The sequence below is a fragment of the Pogona vitticeps genome, chromosome 5 (genome assembly GCF_051106095.1).
Source record: "Pogona vitticeps strain Pit_001003342236 chromosome 5, PviZW2.1, whole genome shotgun sequence".
Taxonomy (NCBI): Eukaryota; Metazoa; Chordata; class Lepidosauria; order Squamata; family Agamidae; genus Pogona; species Pogona vitticeps.
The window spans coordinates 191,004,057-191,030,922 of record NC_135787.1 but is presented as its reverse complement, the minus strand read 5'-3'; the positions used below and the strand labels follow the sequence as shown (position 1 = coordinate 191,030,922).

Sequence of the window (26,866 nt, the reverse complement as noted above, 5' to 3'; positions counted from 1 at the left end):
CCCTCCCTTAATTTTGCCAATATGCTGAGGCAGACTAACACAACTACTTAGAATCACAGAATGCTTGACTTTGAAGGGGCCTCTAAGACCATTGAGTCCAACCCCCCCGGCTCCAGGCAGGAATCCAAGTCAAAGCAGATCCGACAGAGGGTTTGTCCAAATTTCTCTTGAATGCCTCCAATGTTGGAGTCCTCACTAACACTTCCCCCTGAGGTCATGGGTCCCATTGTCATACAGTTAAGAAGTTTCTCTTGATATTCAGGATAAATCTGGCTTCCTGTAGCTTGCCACCATGATCGAAAACCCCAAAAAAGAGGGGCGTCCTTCGGACGTTTGGTATCAAGGACAGGTGGCTTTTCCTTCCTTATGTTTGGTCACTCCCTACGCCTCTCCATAGGGTCTATTCAGCACTGGTTCATCCTCACCTTTAGTCTTGTGTCTAGTTCTGGACACCACACTTCAAGGAAGATGCAAACAAATTGGAACAAGTTCAGAGGAGGTTGACATGGATGATCAGGAGGCTGGAAAAGAAGCCCCATGAGGAAAGGCTGAAAGAATTGGGCATGTTTTGCCTTGAGAAAAGAAGACGGAGGCGAGAGAGGATAGCACTTTTCAAATATTTGAAAGGCTCTCATACAGAGGAAGGGCAGGATCTATTCTCGATCATCCCAGAGTGCGGGACACACAAAAATGGGCTCAAGTTAAAGGAAGCCAGATTTCGATTGAATATCTGGAAAAACTTCCTAACTGTTAGAGCAGTACGACAATGGAATCCATGACCTCAGGGGGTGGTGAGCGCTCCAACACTAGAGGCATTCAAGAAAAACTTAGATAATCACCTGGTAGATATACTTTGATTTAGATTCCTGCCTTGAACGGGGGTTGGACTGGATGGCCTCATAGGCCCCTTCCAACCTCACTTTTCAATGATTTCTATGAAAAACCGTCAAGAAATGGAGACACTTTTCGTTCCTGGTTTGCTCTATAGGAATGGGAGCTGAAGGCTCTGAACAGGGTTCGTCTAGCGTTGCCTTGGCAACCAGGCAGGAGGCCTGTACCCAGATTTTACCTGTTGGATGCAAGGACTTTGCTTTGTGACTTGTCAAGCAAAAACGGGGATTTTCTGAATGAGACGCACCAAGGAGGATGAGACCAAGTAGCTGAGTTCCCATATATATGTCCGGTCCCAAATACAGTGGTGCCTCGCATTGCGACATTAATTCGTTTTGCAGAAATCGCTGCAGAATGAAAATGTCACAATGCGAAATTAAAAAGCCCATAGAAACGCATTGAAACCCCTTCGATGCGTTCCTATGGGCTGAAAACTCACCGATCAGCGAAGATCCTCCATAGCACGGCCATTTTCGGTGCCTCTTAAGCGAGGAATCAGTCCCAGAAAACAGCGGGTGGCCATTTTGAAACCCCTGATCAGCTGTTTTAAAATCGTTGCTTTGCAATGCTCGGTTCCCAAAGCAGGGAACCGATCATCGTAAAGCGAAATTCCACTGTATAGGGAACATCGCAAAGCGATCGCTTTTGCGATCGCAAAACACGCGTCGCAAAGCGATTTCATTGCTAAACGGAGCGATCGCTATGCGAGGCACCACTGTAACCCTGGATGTCGGGAAGCAGATATTTGATCCTTTGCCCCACTCATGCGGGACTCACGTTTTGCCTTTGTCTTTCAAGAGCCAGGAAATCGAGTGGAGGGAATAAAATCCATATAGGATGAGGGTATTTTTGCTTTCGCTCCAACAGTAGCCTTTAATGCTGCAAGGGCAAATGTTCTAAATGTCAGGCTTTTTCTGAGGTTCAAAATGCATGAGGGTGGGGGTTGCAGGTTGGCATTCAAAAAGGAAATGCAAGGGAAACAGGGAGGGCAACAGGGAGGACCCTGATGGTCCTACTTGGTAAGAGTGTCTGATTAGCAATGAAGGGAGACTCAGATTGTAGTCCCTGCCGAGCCACTAATCAAACCTAGGTCTACAACAGTGGTTCTTAACCTTGGGTTACTCAGGTGTTTTTGGACTGCAACTCCCAGAAGCCTTTGCCACCAGCTGTGCTGGCTGGGGTTTCTGGGAGTTGCAGTTCAAAAACACCTGAGTAACCCAAGGTTAAGAACCACTGGTCTACTAGACTGTTGTGAAAGTCAAGTTGGGCTCTCGTTGTTTTGATCTCTATACCGCCCCCATCGTGCTTTTAAAACCATCTCTGGGTAGTTTACAGTTTAATTATAGAGGCTCTACCCTAATACTCTGGGTACTCACTTTACCAGCCTCAGAAGGATGGAAGGCTGAGTCAAGAGCGAACTCAGGTCTTGACTGCAGGAGTGCAGTTTGACCACTGTGTCATGGGTGAAGGGGGCAAGTCTGTGCAAGTTGCCGTGGGCTCCCTGGACAAAAAAAGCAGGAGAGAAATGTAATGATCAAGTATATATTAAATCAAGAGAGTATCTTGACAAGTTCTTGCGGTCCCGTCCTTTCCCGTCCTCTTCTTTCAACAGCTTGGCTTCAGCAACTTCACCTATGGTGGCAAAACCCCAGACATCGATGGGGAAGATCGCTTCGGCATGCCCTTGATCATCACCATCGTCTGCATGGCGGCCTCCCTGCTCCTGGTGGCTGCCATCTATGGCTGTTGCCACCAACGCATCTCGCGGAGAAAAGACCAGGTAACCGTTCTTTTATGTGAGCATGGAAATGTGTGCTTCATGAATCCCGTTGGTTGCTAAACCGGTGCCTTAATGGCTGATGGTCGGATTGCAAAAGATCTCCTGTATGGAGAATGAGTGCAGGGAAATTGCCCCAGAGGGAGACCACAGCTGCGATACAAGGAGATCTGCAAGCGGAATCTGAAGGCCTTAGGAATGGACCTCAACCGATGGGAAATGTTGACCTCTAAGCCTTCAGCCTGGAGGCAGGCAGTGCATCATGGCCTCTCCCAATTTGAAGAGACCCTTGTCCAGCAGGCCAAGTCAAAGAGGCAGTCCCGAAAGCAGCAAAACCAGGGAGCTGGACAGGGGACAGATTGCATTTGTCTTCAATGTGGAAGAGATTGTCACTCTCGAATTGGCCTTCTCAGGCACACTACACGCTGTTCCAAGACCTCCATACAGAGCATGTTACCATCGTCTCTCGAGATGTAGGAATGCCTAATCTAATCTAAAAAAACCTGGCCTCTTCCGGCCACCCGGCAATGGCTTGCCTGTTCCCTTTGTTTGGAGGCATTTGTGTCCATCTTGGGAAACCAAGGAGGATCCAGGAGCTTCAAAAAGATTCATGTTTTTAACTACGACCTTGAGAATGCCCCGTGGTTGTTCCTCCTACGGGATTTCGGGAGTTGTAGAAAGCTGACTAGATAGCTCAGTGGTTTAGGTCTCTGTCGGCAGAGCCAAAGGTTGGGAGTTCGATTCCCCTGCACTGGCAGTGGAAGGATCAGAAAAAGGTGGAAATCGATCTATCGATCTATCTAATCCATATTATTTCTTATTTTTTGATCTTATCTATATTCTCTTTCTTTCTTTTTTCTATATCGATCTATCGATCAGTCTATAAATCTATTGATCTAATCCATATTTTTTACTTTTTCATCTTCTCTATCTAGCTATCTGTCTGTCTGTCTGTCTGTCTCTCTCTCTCTCTCTCTCTCTCTCTCTCTATCTATCTATCTATCTATCTATCTTATCTATCTATCTATCTATCTATCTATCTATCTATCTCTCTCTCTGTCTGTCTGTCTCTCTCTCTATCTCTCTATCTATCTATCTGTCTGTCTGTCTGTCTGTCTGTCTGTCTGTCTCTCTCTCTCTCTCTCTCTCTCTCTCTCTATCTATCTATCTATCTATCTATCTATCTATCTATCTATCTATCTATCTCTCTGTCTGTCTGTCTGTCTGTCTGTCTGTCTCTCTCTCTCTCTATCTATCATCTATCTATCTATCTATCTATCTATCTATCTATCTGTCTGTCTGTCTGTCTGTCTGTCTGTCTGTCTGTCTGTCTGTCTGTCTGTCTGTCTGTCTGTCTATCTATCTATCTATCTATCTATCTATCTATCTATCTATCTATCTATCTATCTATCTATCTATCTATCTATCTATCTGCCATTACTCTGGGTGGCAAACAAGTCCTAATAACGCAATACAAAACCCCAATAACACCCACGTAATGGATAGAAGTGGCACAGAATAACAAAAAGCAAAATACCTAGTTTAAAAAAGATTATAAAATATTAGATACAATAAACGAAAGCAGAGCAGGAAAACAAACAGAGGAGGCGGGGGGAAAGTAACCCCATCGATCAGCAAGATTACTCTAGGGTAAGGCCATCGAAGGCTTGTGAGACAAGCCAGGGGTTCACTTGTCTCCTGAAACCCAGGAGGGAATGGGGCTAACTGCGCCACCGGTGGGCACGAGTTCCAAAGTGATGGACCCACCACCGAAAAGGCCCAGTTTCGAGTGACAGATTTTCGGGCCGCCCCTGAGGTTGCTACCCACAACATCCCGGTGTATGAGGTGGGGGTGGGATAGGCGTTTTGAGGGTGAAGCAGTCAGACAGGCAGACAGGCTCTCAACTGTTAAGGGCTTCAGATGTTTGCAGAAGCACTTTGAATTTGGCCCAGAAGCCTACAGGCAGAACAGTGCAAATGCCCCCACCCCCCAGATAGGGGAAACGGGGTCGAAAGGTGGCCTTCCAGAAATCAGCCTGGCTGCTGCCTTGTTGCTGCCTCCGAGCAGCCTTCAAAGGCTGCTCAGCGTCGAGAACGTTGCCACGGTCTGTTCTCGCGATTACAAGCGCACGGACCCCTTGTTTGTTTGGGACGTCTTGTCAAGGTAGGGGCGAAGCTGCATGATCGGCCTCAGAGGTAGAAGATGGAGAAGAATCCTGGAACGGCCATCCTTGAAATTGCTACCACGTTCCCCAATCCCTTCCACCTCTATCTGATTCTGGGTGGCTTCTTAATGAAGTGAAAAAAACAGGGGAACGGGTCTCATTCATGATCCCTCTGCATTTAGTGATTTGCAGCAGACGGCCACAAGAGGGCAGGAGGTCCACGTCGTTCAGAAGGAAATCATCCTGCCATTGCCACTCTTCGGGAAGAGTGTTGCTTTGTTTGACATCAGCTTCCAGAGTCCGACACAGACTGCTTGACTCTGGAACTGGAAGAGGCAATGAAGAGACCCAAAGCAATCTTTTCAAACGAAAGGAGTTGACCTTCGAACGGCAGGTGTCGCTCGATGTAAGCCGGTCCCGTCAAAGCAAGCAGGAATCTGAGCGGGTGATGGCCGACGAGGACATGGGTCTTGGTGTCAGCGGCGGATGGCTGAATAAAGACGTCGATCTCGTGCTCGGCAGCTGTGGAAACGGCAAATCCCATTTTGGAGATCGTGGGAAGGCATCCAAAGAAAGCCGACGAATGTCGTGGCCGCCAATCCTCCAGGTCTAGGCACAATTCAAAATGCTGGTTTTAACCCATAACACCCTAAACGGCTTGAGTCCGAGTTATCTCAAAGATCACGTGTCTCCCTTTTATAATGTTACGATCGTCAGGAGAGGCCTTTCTCTCGGTCCCACCACCCTCAAAAGTGCACTTGGTTGGGGATGCGGGAGAGGGCCTTCTCTGTGGCTGCTCCCCAGACTTTGGAACTCCCTGCCACTGGAGGCCAAATGAGCCCCATCTTGGTTGTCCTTCTGCAAGCAGGCCAAGACCTTTCTCTTCAGGCGAGCTTTCTGTTCATGTCTGAGGGGGGCTTTAAAGCCATTCCTTGTTGAGTGTGTTTTCGCTATGGATTTTGTTTACCATTTTGTGTGTGTGTTATTTATTTGATCCTTTTTTTAAAAAAAAGTTTACGCTTCACGTTTTTAGCTTTTCAAGGTTGTCCTTTAAAAAGAACAAAATACGTTTCTGCAAATCTTGGGTGCAATCGCATGCCCAGTTTCCGGTGTACCTTTCCAGTCACGGCATGTAAAAAATAAAGATGCTGTGCACCTGGAGAAGGTGTAGGGAACTTGATCTCTCCCCTGATGACAAATTTGGAAGTTCTGGGGTTGTTTAGTGAAGCAAAGAGACGAGTCAGGAGACCTGATAGAACTTGTCCCTCCGAAGCTTTCCATATACCGAAAATATGCTCTGTTCTGGCCGTAGCCAAGCTTGAGAGCCAAATCATGTCCGATCCGGTTTCTGCTCCTCACTCTTGCCTTGGGTCTCTCCCTTCCCGATTTTTTTTTCCAGCAGCGCCTGACCGAAGAGCTTCAAACGATGGAGAACGGTTACCACGACAACCCAACATTAGAGGTGATGGAGACCTCGGCCGAGATGCAGGAGAAGAAAGTCAACCTGAACGGGGAGCTCGGGGACAGCTGGATTGTTCCCATGGACAGCCTGACAAAGGAGGATCTGGAAGAGGAGGAAGACACCCATTTATAGAGCGGAAAAAAGGGAGAGAGGAAAGAAAAGGAACCTTGAGCTAAGCAAAAAAAATTAAAAAATGGAAAACTTCCACCGCAGCCGCAAGTGCCGATAGGGGGAGGAAGTAATGCAGTTACAGGTTGGGTTGCCTGCCTTGGCCAAATTCTTGTGGGTTTTTGTTTTGTTTTAATCCCATTAACTTTCTAAGCAGCAGTAATATGTGTATGTATGTGTATATACCGTATATTATATTTTAAAGACAGTGCCTCCTATTTAGGCATACCGGAGAGGTCATCCCTGGGCAAACCAGTCAAGGAAGGGATAGAAAGGGCTTTTCTAGATGCTAAGGGACCCATCAGAGCAGGGCTGGCGACATTGGGCATCATTCAGGAGGAGAGTGGTCCTTTCTCAGCCGTGTTGAAACCCGTTTGCAATTTCTGCTCATTTTAATAGGCAGCAGGTTTGCAACCCCTGTGGCTGCAAGAGTCTCACAGGGCATAAAATCTCAGAAGGTGGGTGGGGGGACATTGGAGTAGGAACTTCTGCTCTCAGGAGCCGGGGGTGATTATGAAGTCCGTCCTCGATACGTTATGCAAAAACTAAACCGTGGATGCAGACTGTCAGGATTTGAAAAGTTAAGTGCTCAGGCTGGAGCAGCAGTTGGCTAATAGTGGAGATTTTTGGCTCTAGAGTTCAGGAAACTCTGGCCGTGGCAATAGGATCATAGAAAAGTGAAGTTGGAAGGGGCCTACAAGGCCATCAAGTCCAACCCCTTCCTTGCTCAAGGCAGGAATACAATCAGAGCCGATCTGCCAGGTGATTATCTAAGCATTTCTTGAATGCCTCCAGTGTTGGAGCACTCACCAATTCCCGAGGTAACTGGTTCCACCGTTGTACTGCTCTAACAGTTAGGAAGTTTTTCCTGATATTCAACCGAAATCTGGCTTCTTATAGCTTGAGCCCATTATTGCGTGTCCTGCACTCTGGGATGATCGAGAATAGATCTTGCCCTTCCTCCGTATGAGAGCCTTTCAAATATATGAAAAGTGTTATCCTATCCCCCCTCAGTCTTCTTTTAGTTCAGGGGACCAATTCTGTCACTTTTCCCTCCCCGACCTGCAAACCAGGATATCTCTTTTGTGTATGTGAGAACACTGCAGCAAGAGTGCTGGCCAAGACCCTAGGAGGGTTAGCAGCCCCTTTGATGCTTGAGAGCATCATTTGTAGAACATTTGCATCCTGCATCCCGCCCCTGGGTACCAACCTTTTCTGTGCAGTCCTGATAATGTGCATGCAAAGACCATTCATCTCTGCACCGTGCTCGTCCATCATATGTTGTTCCGGAGCGGATGGAGCTGTGGAACGCAGATGGGTGGAAAGGGTGTCGCTTCCATCTTTAGCTCGGAGGAGGAGGAAATGATTTGCAGAGAAAAGCAATGCAAAATGCAAAGGACTCCTTAACATGTGCGTATTATCTATAAAATGTAATCTGTTTTATAGATTATACTGCCTCCCTCAAAGGAGATTGGCCGAGCGGCAAAGAGGATGGATATCCATCAGCCCCTCTCAAAGTAGTAACTTTTTTTAAAAAAATATTCTCTATAAAAAGCTAGTGTCATGTTAGCCACCCTTTGCTTTTTTTAAAAAGGTGGGGTGAAATGGATTTGTGCCTTTGAGATACATAGCTAATCCCATAAAAGAATGCTTCGAGCACTGTAGGGCGCTATAAAAGTCAAAACAGCAACCATGTTCACATCGGGGGCTACAGTGGGATCCCTTAAGGCTCCACAGGGCTCCCAATTAATAAAAACCACACAGACATTCCCATTTGGAAATGTTTACTTTTGGTTTTTCCATGGCCCAAAATCTGTCATTTCCAGGCTGTCTGCATCTTGCAGCAGAGGCCGGGGACACCCCACCACCCCAAACATGGTTTGGTGTGACCTTCATGATGTCTAGATTTCTGGTATGACCAAGATGTAGATATTTCTGGGGAGAACAAATTCGAAAGGGATCTCCCCCATCATACATACTTCAGTCTCAAGCTACACCGTTCTACAAATGAAATACTGTAGGATGGCAGTTTTCACAAAGGACTCATTCCAAGCTCCTCGTGGAGACCAGGAACGATGGCTATAGCAAAACCTATACAGTATATAGCATCATCTCTGGTTCCCCCTAGTGTCCAGTTCTGATAAAACACCCTGGAAATGTATGTTTCTGCTTTATTTTTTTAAATAATATTCTCAGGCAGTAGATAACTGAAACTGTGGTTACTTATCCTGGAGATAGGGTGGTCTTACTGTACATGGAACACTGAGCATTTTATTTACCTTAATTTAGAAATTTCATTAGGACAAAACGCTGAGACCTGCCTAGAACAATAGCATGTTGCACGAATGGCCTTTTTGTAGAAAATATTTCGAGGCACATGCTTCAAGAGAAATTGCAGCCCAGGAAGCGATGTGCTTACAGGGTTTTCATTTGTTTTAAATAGTTCTCATTGTTTTAAATAGTAGCTCTCATTCCTGTGCCAGGCCGGGCTAGTTTTGAAAAGGCATTTGTGTTAATGAATCTCAGGGTTTTGACCTGGAAATGACGGGCGTCAGACTTATTATGAAGCAGGTTCCAACCCTGACCGCCCTTGAAACCATAATAACAAATGGGAAGAATGAAGCTATGAGTCTTGGTCGGACCTTAAAAAGTCGAACAGGTCTTAATTAGGGCAGAGGAATCTTGGCTGCTTTTCAGAGCTCGACAAGGGTATTCCAACTACAACTCCCAGAATCCCCAGCCACCTTGGCCGCTGACCACACTGGCTGTGTGTGTATGGCGGCGGAATGCTCTCAGGACCTATTTTTCCAGGTGTTGCTTTTCCAGGTAGCTGGAAAGCCAGCCATTTAAGGGGAAAGATGTCAGCAGTGAAAGGATCCAGCACATACAGGCACCATGCTAAGGGGGAAGCTTAGCTGTGGTGACAGATCTCCTCAAGCGGCCTAAGGAAAAGGGGGAATTTGTTGCTAGCATGAAGCAGAGGGACATTTCAGAGCAGCTGGGCTGGTTTCGACCCAGGAGCTGAGTGACATCTTGTGTCTTGTGTTGGACCAGACATGCCGACCCGTTTTTCCAAAGTTGTAAGCTTCACTTCCCACATGTTGAATCAAGCCTGCTACCTTTGATTGTGATGATTTTTTAAAAGTGTTTATTTGGACTTGGTAGAAATCCCCCAGATGTCCAAGGACGGAAGTCGGGCTCACTCCAAACCCATGATCGGTGCCTTTATGTCTTCTGTGAGATGGACAAAACAAGAAGAGCGCTGGGAATCTCTCCTCCTTCCTGCCGAGACAAATGACTTGAAGGGAAGTGGCTGAAGAGACAGTCCATTCCCATACTATTCAACAGAGAAAGATAAGGATGTGATCAAACACATCGCAATCCCGTTAACAAAAGACACCATAATAGCCTTGGATGAATCAGAGCCTTGGGAGTCCCCAGGGATGGAGATAACGGAAGGGGCGAGGAGTCTGGGCATTTCCTTTACTCCTGAGAGCTGTGGAGATGGTAAATGTGAGGATGTAGAGCAAAGACTTTTGAGTTCTCCCATCACGAACCGGTGTCTCCTTAACCATTCATTTAAACAGGAGCTGCTTTGAATGGGGTGATCCCAATATCACCTCCCGGGCTTTAGGGGTGTAGATTCAGACTGCCGCCTTTATCGGCTTTGATGCGGGTGGTAGCAAGCTTTCGGAAGCCACCATGCGTGTGTATTTCAGCAATCCAACAATGGGGCAGAAAGGAATCCCATAGGGTCTTCAGGTTTGGCTTACTAGGCTACCGCAAATCCCCAGTTTTCAGGGATCCCCAAGATGAGGAAAGTTTTAATTTTTGGGAATATAATACCCTCAAATCCCCAAGTCACCATAGCTAGAGTAAGTCGGAAGAGGAAGGAAGGGGGAAAGTGAACAGTTTCCTCCAAACTGCCTAAGGGAGAGGTCAGGTATTAAATGTTATGTCATAACGATATGGGGCTTCTCTTCCAGCAAGGAAGAATTGGAAAAGTTACTTTTTTGACTACAGCTAACCAATTCCTCCAGCCAATAAATACCATGCTAGGGGGATCTGGGATTTTTACTCTGAAAAGCAACTGTTCCAGCTACCATTGAATGCATATACTGTATGCACCGTTGTGGAATGGGCAGCAGCAATGTATTCCGGACAGGGCTATCTCCCCCCGACCCTCCCCAACAAGTAGCCTAACCAGATGCTAGAAGCTAGAACAGACCGGATGTAGACCTGCTTTTCTTGGAACCAACCAAGCAAGAATGGGCAGAAAAAAGTACAGAAGCACTGTACACAGTAGAGACAAACAGGCATCTGGCAGGAAGGTCTTCAACCAACCTTCCACAACCTGGTGCCCCCTCCAGTTGTTTTAGACCGTGGTTCCCATCCTTGAGACCCCGGATGTTCTTGGACTACAACTCCCAAAAATCCTGGGCCAGCACAGTTAGCGGTGAAGGCTTCTGGGTGTTTTGGTCCAAGAATATCTGGGGTCTCAAGGATGGGAACCACTGTTTTAAGCTATTCAGTTCCATCAGCTCTAACCAGCACAGCTGCTTTCATAAGAAGGGAGGAAGCCAGGTTGCCGAAGGGTAAGCAAATTGCAAGATTCTTGCATGGATAAGGTGATAGGAGTAGATAGTTGCTATATTCCCATAAATCCCATTTAATCACTACGTAATTCATGATAATAGAATTAGACGTTCCCTGTGGCTCCCCAGATATGGTTGGACTGCCAGTCCTACAAACAATGTGTTTTCCCGTCCAAGATGATATTTCTGTTTGCTGTTACATCAAGCCCAAGAGTGCCCTGTGGCTGCTGATGGGGCCGCCTTCCGCTCACGCAAAGGTGTTCCTGGTTTAAACCCCCCCCCCCCACTTATGCAAACATCATTAGGAGACTCTTGTGGAAAGCACTGTTTCTATTTCAAAGGGACAGGATAGTGGCCCAATAATGCAGCCAGCCAGATGCATTTGTATTTAGAAGTGCCGCAACATGTCAAGCCCAGTAAGAGAAGTTCCATCAGGCTACACCACTCTGCTCCACTCTGCTCGTTTCTCAGGAACAAAGTCATCACCAAGTTTTAAGAATGCGGAAAAGAGTGCGGTTTGTCGAACAATGTGGCAAGATCAAGAACAGAGCAGGGCATACGAGTTGTGGTGCTGGTTTGTGCCAAAACAAACCTAAATGTGTTCCATAATTCACTTCTGCAAAAAGGTTTATGCAAACAGATGTTATGCTTTGGTTAAAAGTAAAGGTTCCCCTTCACATTTAGTCCAGTCGTGTCCGACTCTAGGGCACGGTGCTCCTCTCCGTCTCCAAGCTGTAGAGCCAGCAGTGGTCACGTGGCCAGCGTGACTGGACACGGAACGCCGTGACCTTCCCACCAATCTGGTACCTATTTATCTACTTGCATTTTTACATGCTTTCAAACGGCTAGGTTGGCAGGAGCTGGGACAAGCGACGGGTGCTCACTCCGTCGCGTGGATTCGATCTTACGATGGCTGGTCTTCTGACCTTGCAGCCCAGAAGTTTCTGCGTTTTAACCCGCAGCACCACCACATCCCCACGCTTCAGTTAAAACAAAGGAACAAAATCACCATGAATAAACTTCAAGAACCCGCTTGGAAATGTTGAATGTGACTTGCCTATTCAATGTTATGCTCCCAGGGAGCAGCGTCTTAAGAGAACCTGTCAATTCGTCTGGCTGCCGGTAAAAGGCTTTTCTTAATTGCTTCTTAATATTTTTCTTACGCTTTGTACTATATGAAGGGCTTGACAGTTCTTATATCATGTATGACTACAAACACAGCATGAAGCTGGTTAAGCTGAGAAATTTTATGATTTGTTGCCGACCTAAACAGATGTTTGAATTCGGGACTCCCACATTCCGAACCAGCGTGGCAGCAGGGCATTTTGCTGGCCTTTCAAAGCAAGTTGAAAGAAGACTATGCCATATATAAAGCCCCTTTTGCTTGTAAGATAAAGCCTAAACCCTCCCTCTTCCAACACTGTACAGGTTTTGCAGTGCAAAGGTATTGCATTGAAGCAGGAGTCTAATGTACACTGGAGTTCTAATAGGAACTGGATTGTAAAGATTATTGTTGCATTTTCCTACAAAGAATATTTTGAAGACAGCATTTATTTCCACCAATAAAAAAAAATCTTTTTCTGAAATATGATTTTTCCCCCTCCCAAATTCAAGTAAGACAGAAGGGTTGTGTGAAACCATTGTTTTCCAGTCTTGTAACATTATTTGCGTAATCATTTCCCTCCAAATTTGTCAGCACAAAGCAGGCTTACCTCTCAGGCTCAAAAATTGGCAACTTGTGATGGCTTGGATTCATAGAGCCTTTTTGTGTATGAAGTTTCCTCCAGTGTCATCTCCCTTAGAGGTCTGTTAGGCCAGGGGTCCCCAACCCCCGGTCCGTGGCCCGGTGCCGGTCCATCACCTTGGGAGGACCGTGTCATGGAGACAGCCCCCCTGCACACAAGCTAAAGCAGTCCACAGTGCCAAAAGGGTTGGGGACCACTGTTAGGCAATGGAAATAAAGGTATTACACACAGTAACACCCCTTTTGTAGAAGGCATGGGTTAATCCAACTGCAGTCATTGAATCCACAGTTCCATTTCCAACTAGAAATGTAGCAAATCCAATCCCCCGGATCTATAGCTCGAGGTGCAGAAAGGGGCAGCCAAAATGGAACAAGGAGTTGGAGGCATCTTCTCTTCAATTGCTGGCTGGGTAGCCTCCTGTGAGAAGAGCCAGCCTGTGTAGCCTTGGGCCAGATGCACAATCCCAGGAGAAGGGAAGGCAAAACCCCTTCTGAGTCTGCTCTACCTGGGAAACCCTTTTGTAATGAACATCACAGGCTTGGAAGGTGGAGATAACAAAGGTCCTGAGGAGGAGGAGAGCTATCAAAGGTTAGTAAAGAGGATGATTAAGCAGTCCATCCATGTTCTGAAGCCAGGAACCTGTGAGTACTGAATATTGCAGGACTACCGTCTTCCTGATAGATCTGGGTTGCCTCTGGGGACCTTTCAATCGACATAGCAGAGCTGAGAAACACTACTTTTTGGACTACAATTCCCAAAATCCCCCTAGCCAACAGATTCTGTGAGTTGTACTCCAAAAAAAGTGCCTCTTCCAAGCTCTCTGAAGCTCGGAAGTCTGCTGCTCCTCAACTGAGCTGCTTGATTTAAGCATACATACAGGCTACTTATAGCGTTTGCAGTCAAGAAGAGTTGACTGAAGTAATTTACAGACCAGGAGCACAAGACTTGGCATAATTTTTTTATTAAGAAAAAAATGAACAAAATACATTCTCTCTCCGTATATACATTACATACAGCATAATTCTACATTGGTAATTGCTCTCATCTCATTCCAAAGTAATTGTTACGTACTACTTCGACCTGGGATCACGACCATTCACCGTACGACAAGACGGGAGGGGCAGAGAGGAGAAACGCAAGGAGAGACTAACAACAAGCAGAGAAAAGAAAGGTCTGAAGACAGACAAGAGCAGCGAACACAGCAGGAGAGGAAGAGTCACACTACAGCCCTTGATCTCAGCACCTCGGCTACATAATTCTACCCACTCTTAAAAATCCTAACAAGCAGACGGAAGATTTGTCTCATACCCTTGTGCGGTTGGTTTCAAGCCATGCAAAACATTCTTAAGTGCCATCTACAGAAGGTACAACCATCATCCAGTCCTCTTGCCATAGACATCACCAAGCCGTGGCTTCTGATCCAGTCATGGCACCACAGCAAAGAACAGGAGGTAGATTATGGGAACAGGTAAGTGCTGTGGAGGTGGAGGGATCTGGCCCACTGGGGCACGGTCACTTTCAAATGCCCGCTGTCCTACACAGGCCCCACTGAAATGGAGATCTCCCATGTGACAGCTTGCATTTCATGTTCGCAAACTGTGTGGTGGTGGGGGCCCATGGTCCACCTTCCTCTGATCCTACCGTTTTCTCAACTTTGATTACATTATTAACCAGGCCATTTTCTCCTTATGAGAGACACCGCATTTGGGACACTTGCTGTAGGGACTAGAAGTCTGGCTTGCACTGAGGATGAAACAGAAGCCAGGTGTAAAGAACGGCCTTTGAAAAGAAGGAAAAGAAACCAGCAAATTCGCAGTCTTCCCATATTTCCACTTTTTAAACCTCTAGAAAAAGCAGTGGCACTGAACAAATTGATTTGCTGATGGGTCCCCAATGGAGCAGTTCAGACTCAAACAAGCATCCCAAGCCTAGCCAGAAAGGGTAAATGTGTACGTGCATTTATACCACTTTGTCACTGCTCCCTGTAAAGAATTGTGGGGGGGTGTTCCTGACTATAAAAGATTATCCCTCATTTCTCTACCTGGGACTTGAGCTTCCGAATCTCCCTCACGAGAGACTGCTCAACCGGCTAAACAAGTATGGACACATCTCACATGTCACACAATTTCATCTCTCTTGAATGCACCTCTTTCTGAGCGTTAAAAAATGTGAAATGTTCCTGCTGTGGTCAGCGGCAAAACCAATAATGATGCACTTGTGTTTTACTAAATCTGCAGCAAAGCGATAAAGAAGCCAGGAGTCATGCAATATACACCCCAATCATTCAAGAGTGACAGGGCAGAAACAAACGCTCATTTCCAAACCCCAAAAACCAAGCCAACAGAGATGATAAGTCTAACCTTCTCACCTGCAAACTGCCCACTTAGATCCGCATCAAAATTATCAATCAGCACACAAATCAAGTTCTCGTCTTTAAATTAAGTGACTTCCAAGTTTATCAGATAGGTAAGTGCTCTTGCCCACCACCAGACCACCTTCAGCTTTTTGTTTGTTTGTTGTTAAACCAGGAATTGTGGTTTAACACTAACTATGGTCTGTTTCAAAAACAGGCTGCTCCTAATTCTGGATTATGAAGCTGGCTTTTTCATGCAAATCATAATCCTTGCAAAAGCTTCTAAAGCGGACCTTCCAGCTGTAGGGTTAGTAGGGGGATGGGGGAGTTGCAAGCCAGATGTTTGCTGCAGTCTGGGGATACCACGCAAGCCAGCCTTTCTCAACCTGCTGTGCTGCAGATGTTTGGCACTACTGATAGCTCCCAAGCAGCATGACCAGCAGTGAGGGAAGGTGGGACGACGGCAAGATGGGGATGACATGGTTTATTCTTATGCTTTAAACATTGCTGCATAGTACCAGCAAATGCTGGCTTCCACAGAACCACTGCATTAGTGCCAGCATCTAGTTACACCAGTGGTTCCCAACCTTGGGTCCCCAGATGTACTTGGACTAGAACTCCCATAAACCTTCGCCAGTAGGCTGGGCTGGCCAGGATTTCTGGGAATTACAGTCTAAGAAAAATTGGGGGCTCGAGGTTGGGAACTACTGAGCTACACAGACTCTCCTGATTACATTTTATGAAATCAACCCATTAGAAAGTGTCCTTCAGAAATTTTAATGACTCTATGCTTTCACTACTTAAAACCTTTGGAAAACAGCCTCAAAATTTTACACTTGTTTGTTTCCATTTAATGCTAATAAGCCAAGCACTGCCATTGGGCCCTGTTTATTCATTCCATACAGGATTTCAGGCCACTGACTTAAGGACTGCCCCCAAGAGATTCCTAATGCTGCTGTGAATCAAAATTTGTTCTCCTGTACAAGCAACCAAAAATTGGCCCAAATTAAGCTCATATGGTTTTTACCAGTTGCTTTTGCAAAGGGGAAAGTTTAACCAATTTGGATTCTGAACTCCAAGGAGTCAAAATATTGTTTTTCTCCTTGCGGAAAAAAAATATTCTAAACATCATACTCGTTAATTTGAACTGAGATCCACAGTCTTTTGCTCTTCCCTTCTCTCCAGTATGCTTCATCTTCAACGACTTAAATTTACAAAAAAGTGAAGCCCAGGGATTTCAACATCCTGATTCCTCATGGGTTCAGAAAAGGGATCTGAATTCTCTCGGAACTGAAAACACAGACGATGTCCTGTTTCAACCGGAAGCCTCCAAGCTTCTGCATCATTTATTTTAAAACAATAATGTATATAGATATACCAGTTAATTTAAGCTGTACCTTTTCGTAGATCTTGCTACCACTGTTTATAGACCAAAAATCCTGCACTCCACTAATGTCCATTCACACACTGGCAGCAAAGTTTGGTGTGAAAACCTGAGGGGCAGAGCACGGAAAGGAAGATACACAATGCCCTGTTCTCATTACGTGCATGTAGGTATGCCGCCGAAAGCATTAAAAACCTATGTTTTAAAGAGACCAAGTGCATGGAACAAACGTGTGCCTTTAATGACACCACAACAGGATACGCCTGAGCCGCTGCATCTCAAGCAGAAGTGGAAACTCTGTAGTGCACGAGCCACACAACGCCGACCAAGGCTTCCAGGCAGCCTCTATGTCCCCCTGGATGCTCCTCCTCCTTCACCACCACCACCACCATGGAGAAAATGGCAAAAAAGAACAAAAATCATGAAATCATTGGGAGCCAAGTATTAATATTATCTCCACAACGGATCAGCTCCACAGAACCTCCCCTTGCTTTCCACCGTGAGTGGCCTTCTGATCACGTGACAAAAGGAACCGCCTGTGAGGAACCAGGTGGCGTTCCATAGACGGGTTTCGCAAGATCTCCTTTCTTTCCTTCTTTCCAAGACATGGCCCTCATGGGTAACAGATGTGAGCATCTGGGGAGAAAGAGGCACTGTATATGCTGGATCCTTAATTTCCACGGAAGGATGCTGCACCCAATCTCACGCTGCCTGTGTTTTATCGCTACAAACATGGACCCGAACCCAGGCAGAGTGGGAGAAAGATATATCTGTATAGAGCACAAAAGCTTCAAGAAGGAGGTCAGGATACACTCCACATCTTCTCCACCCACCCTCCCCATTCTGCAGAGGAGGGGTACGTCTCTGTATTCTTCTCAAAACCTTTGCCCTATTCAGATATCTGGTAGGCAGGTGGGCTGAATGATGGACAAGAGAGAATGCTCTACTCCTTCTAGGTCAATCCAGGAAGGCTACCCACCCAAACCAGAACACAGGGAAATCAAGGTTCTGGCTTCTGTGGACAGACAACATGGACTACCAGGTCTCCTCGCTTTCAGACCTGCTACTTGCAATGAACAGTAAAACAATGGCAGGGGGGGGGAAAGCTAACATCTTCTCTCCCCCCCGCCCCGCCGCCCATTTTAGCTTGCCTGGAGGCTCTTAACAAGGCATGTTCTGTTTTATAGACAGTCTGGCCCTGATGGCATTCATAGTCCTGTCCCTCAGCAAGAGCCATGTGATTCAGCAGAGGGCACGAGATGGCTTCTCCCAAACTGGAAGGGCCATGAATTTGCTCGCACAGTCACGCGGCAGGGCAGACGTGAGTCAGCAGAGAAGGAGACGGACACACGCAGGCACACAGGCCACCTCATGTACAGCAGCCATCTGCTGCTAATGGAAACAAACACTGAGAGTGAAGCTCAAATCAGCAAAGAACGAGTGGGGAGAACATGACAAAGCCAACCCCACCCAGCCCCGGCAACCCCCAAATGCTCTAAACCATCATCAGTTCCAAGCACCCCAGGGACCTGGGCAGTATAAACAACTCAGATAGCCATGTGATTGTTTTCTTCTCCACAGTGTTCATTAACCTTCAAAAAGTCAAAGTCAGAAAATATATCTTTTTTTAATCTCTCCATTGGAAGTATGTCCATTACTTTCCTTTTTTAAAAAAATTCCAATTAGTGTATAATCCCATTTGGTATCACCCATAAAGCCCCTTGCAAAGGTGGGTTCCTCTATTCCTACGGTCAACCAGTCACTCAGCCCATGTGTGCACACACACAAACACACACACACACACACACACAAACAAAAAATTAAAAATACTGAAAGCCAAACAATGTCCTTCCCATCCTTCTGTGTCTCTGGCCAACAACGGCCTCGTCACAGCGTAATGAGGTCCACCAGGTTGCCCTTGGGAGGCGTCATGTTGTCGGGAAAGAAGTTCACTAAGGTATCAAACAGCTGAGTTCGTTGGGCATAGATGTGGTCGACATCCGAAAAACCTGAGGACAAAGAAGAAGTGCAAGAAGGCTTACTGGCTTATTCATCGGGTATATTCATACCCTGCTGTCCTCCCGTGTGATCAAAGCAGTGTACACGGTTCTTCTCCGTGCGCGCACACACCCAGCATCCTAATCCTGTGAGGCAGTCCAGCTGAGAGTGACCACCTGCTCAAACATCACAGAATCCTAGAATCAATTAATAATGGAGTTGGAAGGGGCCTATACAACCATTGAGTCCAACCTCCTTCCTTGCGCGGTGCAGGAATCCAAATCAAAGCAGATTGGACAGATGGCTGTCCATTTTTCTCTTAAAGGCCTCCAGTGTTGGAGCGCTCACCATCTCCTAAGGTCACTGGTTCCGTTGTCGTACTGCTCTAACAGTTAAGAAGTTATATTCAGCCCAAATCTGCGGAGCCCATTAGGATGTCATTCCGTGTGTTTCACAGTTCAGTGCAGCTGCTTGGTCCTCAAAGTTTCTACCAAAGCTGTTTCGGAGGAAAGCCAACTGCACAGACTTTAGAGACACAAGGCCTTGCACTATCCATTTTCACAGCATCAAGTGTGCTAGGTATTTTATCTCTGGCTGTACTAAAAAGGGGACTGCATTCCAACATACAAAGCTCCTTTACAATCAAGACTATTGGCTTGCCCAGCCAAGTACGACTGAACCCCCAACTCCAGCAGGGCTTCAGACAGTCCCACAGTGATTGCTCCCCAGCTCTGACAAAGTTCTGTTCAGATGGAGCTGCAACAGGGACTACCTCGGACCTTTTCGGTGCAAACTCCTGTGCTTCCTCGGCAAATGTCTTTTAACATCCGAGCTCACAGCCTTCTCTGCATGGCAGAATGCACAATCAGAACGCTTTGGTTTAGGGAGCTGAACCGTGACCCCAGCATCGTGCTTCCCTTCACTGGCAGGAGGCTGCGGCTGGTCACGGGGAAAGAAAACCATGGGAGTCAATCCTTGCTCATCAAGGATGCTCCCAAGGCACCTGGGCCAGTCACTCCCTCTTTGTCCGAATGACCTCAGAGGGCTATATTTTGAGGACCGTAGTTCTAACCCTTCTTTTCTGGTGCCTTGCTCAGCTATTACCGGCCACTGCAATGAAAGGTGGCCATGTACTTTTTTCCCCCTCCCACTTTGTTTAACTGCGAAGGAGGTGTTGCTATAGTTGACGTAGCTATACTTTCAATTTGTAGTTCTGGGAAGTTTAAATGTTGCAGTTTTCCTTTGTCATGATGCCCCAGCAGAGCAAGCCTTCTCCAGAAGAGAAGATTGAAATCACTTCCATCAATGGTGCCCACAGAAAGCCGAGTTCAGATTTCCCCTCTCCCTGTCATCACACCCTATCATCTACTAGCTTCCCAGGATGAGTTAATTTGTTTTGACCAATGCATCCACCCTTATGCGGTTCACACCACTGTGCTGTGTCTGGAGTCAAGAGTTTGCAAGTGATTTCATGACATTTCTAGGGATTTAAGGCAGAGGCTTTTTGAGACGGCCACAAAGCGACAATCCCGGCCGATCGGAAACATACTCACCCAGCGTGCTGAGAGACGACCCAGACTTGAAGAGGGCTGAAGCAAGTAGCTGAAACTGAGAGAAAACGGGAGGGTTTTTAAAAAGGGCTTTCAGTGTTCTTTGGTGGCCACTGGTGGGGGGGGGGCTCCTTGATCAATAACCATTAAAGCAATTTGGTGTTTGGTCAGCAGGAAGTGGTTTTCTGATACTTTGCCAGCCCAACTGAGGGTCTGCACTCTACTGACAAGGAGCCCAGGAATCACTGGCTCCCATCAGCTCAGAATGGGGCAACTCTCTCTTTCAAAAAAGCCGCTTCTGCTGAAGGCCATCCTTCATGGCCGTCAGTGACACAGCCGAATTAGCCGTAAAAGCATGAAGGCTCATGGTGGCCCAAAACCTAGCCCTGAGTACCGGAGAAACTCAACAGGAATAATGATTAGCATCATCTATGGCATGGTGGTGTTGTTGAGTTTCAATGCAAGGCAAGACTAGGAGCCCTTCGAGGAATTACGAAGAGGGTGCTGCTTGTTAAGGAACATGTGAAGCAGCTTGGATTGGCTGGAAGGGGCTCAGCAACTTCAGGAGACCAACATCTGGTTAAACGACGGCCAGCAAACAGTAAAAGGAGTCAGGCTACACTGATAAGCTACTGTGCTCGTCCTAAACGAAGTCATGACCACTGAAAATACCACATAGCACCTTCAGTACATATGACAGTTTTATCCCTCAAAGAATAATCTAAACGGCAAATTAAGAGCGATGCACAAGGAGAGTAAGAGGAAGAAGGTACTTCAAAGAAACAACTTAAGGGTTTGTGGCACAACCTGTCCAATACAGGGCACACTGAACTTCTCTCTAGAGCACTGGTTCTCAACCTTGGGTTACTCAGGAGTTTTGGACTGCAACTCCCAGAAGCCTTCACCACCAGCTGTCCTGACTGGGGTTTCTGGGAGTTGCAGTTCAAAAGCATCCGAGTAACAAAGGTTAAGAACCACTGCTCTAGAGTCCCATAACGTGGATGTTCACGAAGCGGAAAAATGGAGCTAGCTTTCCAGCACATTGGTACTGTACTGCTTCTGCGTACAGATGGGCACTTACTGCAGCTTGGCGTGGTTTAGCAGATCAGGATCATAGGTGTGATGCGCGTGGACGGGATTCCCTGCCCTCCCTCCTCTTCTGAGTGGGTGCCAACAGGAGGAGGCGGGGTGCCCATGCAACACCTGTGGGCCCGATCCACTGAGTGCCACCCCCCAATCCACGGGGTGGCTACACAACACCTGTGGGCCTGACCCGTCCATGTTTACAGCGGAGAACATTCACGCAGCAGCCAAGGCTACTCTAGCAACATCACAACATGACTTTTTCCCACAACAAAGGGAACGGAGGACAAGCTTGCCCATCCCCAGGCATACCTCTTTTGTCTCCTCCGGGTCTGAGTGATCAACAGTGACAAATAAGTCATTCTGCAGGTATTTCAGGGCACTTAGCGGGTCTGTCTGGGCTTTCTCTTCAAACCTGCAAAGATCAGAGAGGCAAGGATTTAGTGTTACAGAGGCTGGAGATGGCTTAAGAGATTTTACTTCCATCTCCCTTTGAAAGCTGTTCTGTGAAAGAGACCACCGCCTACTTAAGGGATTCAAAGCTTAAATGTCCATCATTTCTGGAGGGCAATCAAAACTCCATGTGGAAAAGACATGCAATGTTTTTCATGGCTGAATCAGAGAGAATTGCCGGGATTATCTCTGACAGAACCTATTTAAAAACTCAGGAACAGATGAAAACAAGAAATTTTCACTTTTTTTACACTAAGGGAATGTCTGCAAACAACTGAGATTCACACACCTTGCTTATGTGCCAAAAACTTCAATAAATGCATGCAAACAGACACAGAGGAGGGACAGAGCAAGAAAGAACTAAAGAAGGCAGCCCAGTTAAGGAGATTTATTCTTGAGAACATTTGCCTTTATGGGAATTTTAGGTTTGCACTTGAAGAACACAGACACCCTCAAACACATAAAGTAAGCTCTTCAAAGGTTTAGGACTTCTACTGCTTAATAATAAGTACCTAACGAGTGACTGCTTCTCCATCTCTCCCATGCTTCAAAAGAGCTCAGGGAGAAATGCCAAGTCTTCCGTTCTTACAACCTGGTCCCCACCTCCCAATTTTATCCTACCTAAAGGATGGCCTATTGGAGTCAAGCCAGTGAATTAAGAGTCGTTGGTTTTTGTTTGAAAGAGCTGAGCTGCACTTGATTTAGAGATTTGGCAAACCCATTCTCTCCGAGAACCAGAAGAATGGCCTCCAACAATGTCTTCTCCCCAGTTCTACATCAGCAGCTGCAGCATCCTCATCTAGGAACCTAGGCTCATCGTGGGTGACCAGAGACAGTGGCAATCTTTACACTGTCAAACGGGGCCCAAGGAAAAGGATCCTGCGCCACTGAAAGCCTCCTTCAGTCCACTAGCTAGGAATGGAGTGGGCTATGCACCTGGAGTGAAAGGACCGCTTCCACTAGAATTGTGGAATGACCTCACTTAAAGCTCACTGCTAAACTATGCAAATCTTGGGGAAAGGCACTCAGCTGAGGTTGCATTCTATTTAGGGATGCAACAAATACTTGCAGAATTTCTCACGCTCTACAATTTTCCAAGTCTCACCATGCCAAGACTTTCTCTGCATCAGCAAGGTTTGCTGGCTTCCTGCAAAAATAAGGCCCTATCGTCCCCGGTCTAATGTTCTCTTCCCCTACTTTCTCCATCATTGTGCACTTGTCAAATTCTGTTGTAGGTAGTGCCCTCTTCACCAAATCCTGCACAGGAGCGATGGTATTCGGTGCAGGACTTGACATTAATCTTGTGCTGCTAGGTGTTTATTGTCACCCCCTCCAGATGACTCTTTCACAGGAACAAGGCCATTCTGTGCAGGAGTATTTCCAATCCTGCACAGCCGGACATTTCCTTTGGAGAAAAAATGGACCAAAAGCTTCCAAGAAACCAAATAAATTGTCTGACAATTTGTCAATGGCTGCCGGAAGCCTTCTAAATTTTACTTAAACATAGCCAGGGTTATGCCCTGATTTATGAGCTCCCTGAAAAATGCAGTAATAGATTTTAAGAATTCTAAGAAGGCAGTTATTTGGAAACCTGAGACTTGTTGTTGAATAAAGCCGAGAGATGATTATTCGTACAAATGCTGCATTCATTCTGCATGCCCTTGTTTCTGACTACAAAGGGACCTGCAGCTACTGCCGTCTCCCGAAGATCACCTGTACCTGTGCTTCCTTATTAGGTATTTGCAATGGCGTAGCAGGTATTCCTTGGAAGGCCGACAAAGCTTCAAGGACCAGAAGTCGTCCAGCCGCATTTTTGGAGAACAAGATTTGCCTGGATTCCCTCCAAACAAATAATGAACCTTGGAAGACAAAAATGAAAATGTGTGACCATAGGCAAGCAGTGTGGTTCAATCAAAACTCTGGGGTGGGGACCACAGCCTTCAAAGTGCTCTCCTGGAAACAACACATCTCCTGCTGTCTGTCTTTTGTGGTGGCCACTCATATATCTGGCTCGGCCAGCATACGGATTGCACCTATACTGTATTTTGCACTCAAAAATGCAAAAGCGTAAAGCCCAGTATCCCCCCTCCTGTTATGTACAGGAGGACAAGGATGATGCAGCCTCTGGAAAGGGGATACAGATATGCACGTGTGTTCCACACACACATACACAAGAGTCCTAATATTTCTGGCCAGGAAGACAGAACTAGTTGTGATCTATTCAACTACCGTCTGTAGACTCTCCAGGGGAAACTACAGTTAGTGAAAGGCCCAGGAGTGGTTCCAACATTGAACAACCAGTGATCATATGGGACAGGCAAACACGCACTCCATATGCAGCAGACCCAACAGGAAGTCGAGGGGTATATTGTTGCTGTGGCCATTCCTACAGAAGTCAGTGAAACAAATCAAGAGGAAGATAAAAGTGAACCGTATGCTGGGAACACAGAACCAATCAGCAGGCTGTGCAAATGAATCCAGGATGAAACCAGACCCTATCTCCCAGCCCTCTCTTGCCCTGGACTACAAGTTAATGTGCCTTCCTCTTCACCTCCAGGAAACACGGACCTAAATGAGATGAAGTCTGAGCATCCTCGATATCTGGCTTGCCTCCCCAGAGACTGGACCACTTCCAATGAACAAAGCAGGCTATGTAAGAGCAGGAAACGGATCTGTCCTCTCTCAACAAAAGGCCAAATGATGGATGCAAGGATCTGATGCCCCTTGCCATGAGACCTCCGAGTAGCCTCCCTCTTACACACTGGTGTGTGTGTGTGTTTGTGTCTGTGTGATGGCCTCATGAGATGTGCTTTTCTGTAAACCTTTTAGGGGGCAACCTAGAGTGCCACCATTGCGCATCAAGAGGCGTTCCCTCCGTTGACCTGGTACCGTATGCCCAACCTAACCCCTAAGCATAGCAACAGGCTCACCTTGTGTAATTCGTCATAGACAAGCTGGTGTGCAAAACGTGGGCAGGGCTCCTCCTCCTGAAGGCTTTTGCTTGGATTCTCTTTGGCGGCTTGATCGTTCTTGTAGACACAAGACCTGCAAGGTAGTATTAACTGAAGCACTCCGGACCATCTTAAGGGACTACAAGTACAGTCTCCTCAGCATGTTCTCAGGCAAAGGTGCTCTTTAGTAAGAGCTTAAAACAGCAACAGTCCATTCACCAAATAAAGGCTTGTCAAAACTGCGGCTGTCCCTTATAAAATATATTCTTCATCTATACATTCAAAATTCTACTCTGAAAATTAAAGGGACAGCAGAAGACGACCCAACAGTGCTGACAAGATGCTTCACAAAGCAAGAGAGAGAAATCAAACAATCTAAGAAAAAAATGGTTCTGAAAATTCCTGAAGGAAGGAGCCTGTCAAGAGATGTTAGCTATGTTGTTAGCAGCACGGCAATAAAACAAATGATCTCGAGAGGTGGGGAGTGCTCCAACACCGGAGGCATTCAAGAGAAATTCAGACAACCACCTGGCAGATATCCTTTAATTTGGATTCCTGCACTGAGCAGGGGGTTGACTCAATGGCCTTAGAGGCCCCTTCCAGCTTCACTATTCTATGATTCTATGCTAGCTAAATTGTTATTGTTTAGTTGTTAAGTCGTGTCCGACTCTTCATGACCCCATGGAGCAGAACATGCCTCCTGTCTTCCACTGCCTCCCGGAGTTGGGTCAAATTCAGGTTGGTCGCTGTGGGCATGTTAAAGGTAAAGGTAAAGGTTCCCCTTGACAATTTTTGTCCAGTCATGTTCGACTCTAGGGGCGGTGCTCATCCCCGTTTCCAAGCCATAGAGCCAGTGTTTTTGTCCGAAGACAATCTTCCGTGGTCACATGTCCAGTGCGACTTAGACACGGAATGCCGTTACCTTCCCACCGAGGTGGTACCTATTTATCTACTTGCATTTGCATGCTTTCGAACCGCTAGGTTGGCAGGAGCTGGGACAAGCGACGGGAGCTCACTCCATCGCGTGGATTCGATCTTACGACTGCTTGGTCTTCTGACCCTGCAGCACAGGCTTCTGCGGTTTAGCCCACAGCGCCACCACCTTGTTGTTAAAGAATTAGGAATCAGCAATCCTTGCTGATGTACATCAAATCATCTAGCCTATCAGAAAATGTTAAGGACTTCTACCAACGCTGACCCTTTAGACTTCTCTTAGTGACCCATTAATGCCAGAAACAGTTTCTTCTTTTAAAAACACTGAGCTGCTCGTTATCCCTGACACTATGCCAGAAACGAGATACCAACAACGGGCAAACTCCATGTCTTGCAGAAGTAAATATCTGGAGGAGGTGTGTTCCAAGTCGCACATACAAAAATATCTGCTTATTTTGCCATATTTGTAAGCCATCTGCCAACAAAAGTCCCCTGCACTTTTTCCGATCAAAGTTACCTGTGCAAACAACTCTTCTAAAACCTCTGTCTTGCTTGCATGAACAGAACAACATTAACAGAGGCAAATGAACGTGTTTGTAGCGCACCCCATATAAAGAGATATAAAGATAATTTAATCTGACTTCTAGTGGTTCACTTTCCTGTACCTGTCATCATGTTACTCTGGGTAGCTTTACCCGTGGATATGGCAAGCTGCTGCCCTGGAGGGAAATACAGCTTCCGGGCCACTAAGTGCAAGAACAATTAAACAGAGCTGTTTTTCCTCCACTTCTACGGGTCAAGAAGAGAGCCAACTCAGTGTCACTTCCATTTACACCGGATCAGAGTGATGCGAGATCTCACACTACATGCTGTCACCTCACAGGTGTACATGCACACTTTCGGTCTCCCATCCAAAGGGAAACCCTTTTGCCCCTTACCAGCTGTTTCGTACAATATCATAAATCCAAAAGGAATTCCGCACGTTCTCCTCCCTCTTCTCTTTGTCTTTACTGAGTCCAGACAATACGTGGATTTCATTCAGTTCTGGATCGATGGTAGCTCTTTGGGTGAAGCCAGTCATTGGAACTGTAAAGGGTGGCGGGGGGCAGGGGTGGAAGAAGAGTGGAAGAGAGAAGCAATATATATATGCAGTATTTTATGAAGGTATTTGGTGATAAAGCTTTGCTAAAACATCTCTCTATGAAGGTAAGGCAGATAACCACTAGATGGCAGGAAAATCACAAAACTCAACAAGACCTAAACATCTGATCGAACTGTCAATCTGCTCTATCCTGGTGTCAGACCACAGTTTCTTCCTCCCCAGGCAAAGGTGGACACTGGCCATGAAGGTTTGATAT

The 26,866-nt window shown here is 46.5% G+C and overlaps 2 protein-coding genes across 6 annotated transcripts in view; one reads left to right on the top strand and one right to left on the bottom strand.

Moving 5' to 3' along the window:
- The window catches only part of PODXL (podocalyxin like), a 75,554-nt gene extending 66,812 nt beyond the window's left edge, over positions 1 to 8,742 (top strand). The window contains exons 7-8 of one of the 2 annotated variants that reach the window (XM_073002486.2): positions 2,504 to 2,671; positions 6,236 to 8,742. In XM_073002486.2, the coding sequence (XP_072858587.2) occupies positions 2,504 to 2,671; positions 6,236 to 6,427 (360 nt within the window). In that variant the 3' untranslated portion in view covers positions 6,428 to 8,742. Of the gene's footprint in view, positions 1 to 2,503; positions 2,672 to 6,232 lie in introns of both variants that reach the window. The other variant, XM_073002485.2, reaches the window with a different exon arrangement.
- Positions 8,743 to 17,123: 8,381 nt separating this feature from the next.
- Positions 17,124 to 26,866, bottom strand: part of MKLN1 (muskelin 1) — a 98,961-nt gene continuing 89,218 nt past the window's right edge. For all 4 annotated transcript variants that reach the window (XM_020810030.3, XM_073002488.2, XM_073002489.2 and 1 more), the window contains 6 exons: positions 26,447 to 26,594; positions 24,555 to 24,669; positions 23,344 to 23,483; positions 21,484 to 21,586; positions 20,092 to 20,146; positions 17,124 to 18,549 (listed from right to left, as the gene is read on the bottom strand). In XM_020810030.3, coding sequence (XP_020665689.3) covers positions 18,428 to 18,549; positions 20,092 to 20,146; positions 21,484 to 21,586; positions 23,344 to 23,483; positions 24,555 to 24,669; positions 26,447 to 26,594 — 683 coding nt within the window. In that variant the 3' untranslated portion in view covers positions 17,124 to 18,427. The remainder of the gene's footprint in view (positions 18,550 to 20,091; positions 20,147 to 21,483; positions 21,587 to 23,343; positions 23,484 to 24,554; positions 24,670 to 26,446; positions 26,595 to 26,866) is intronic.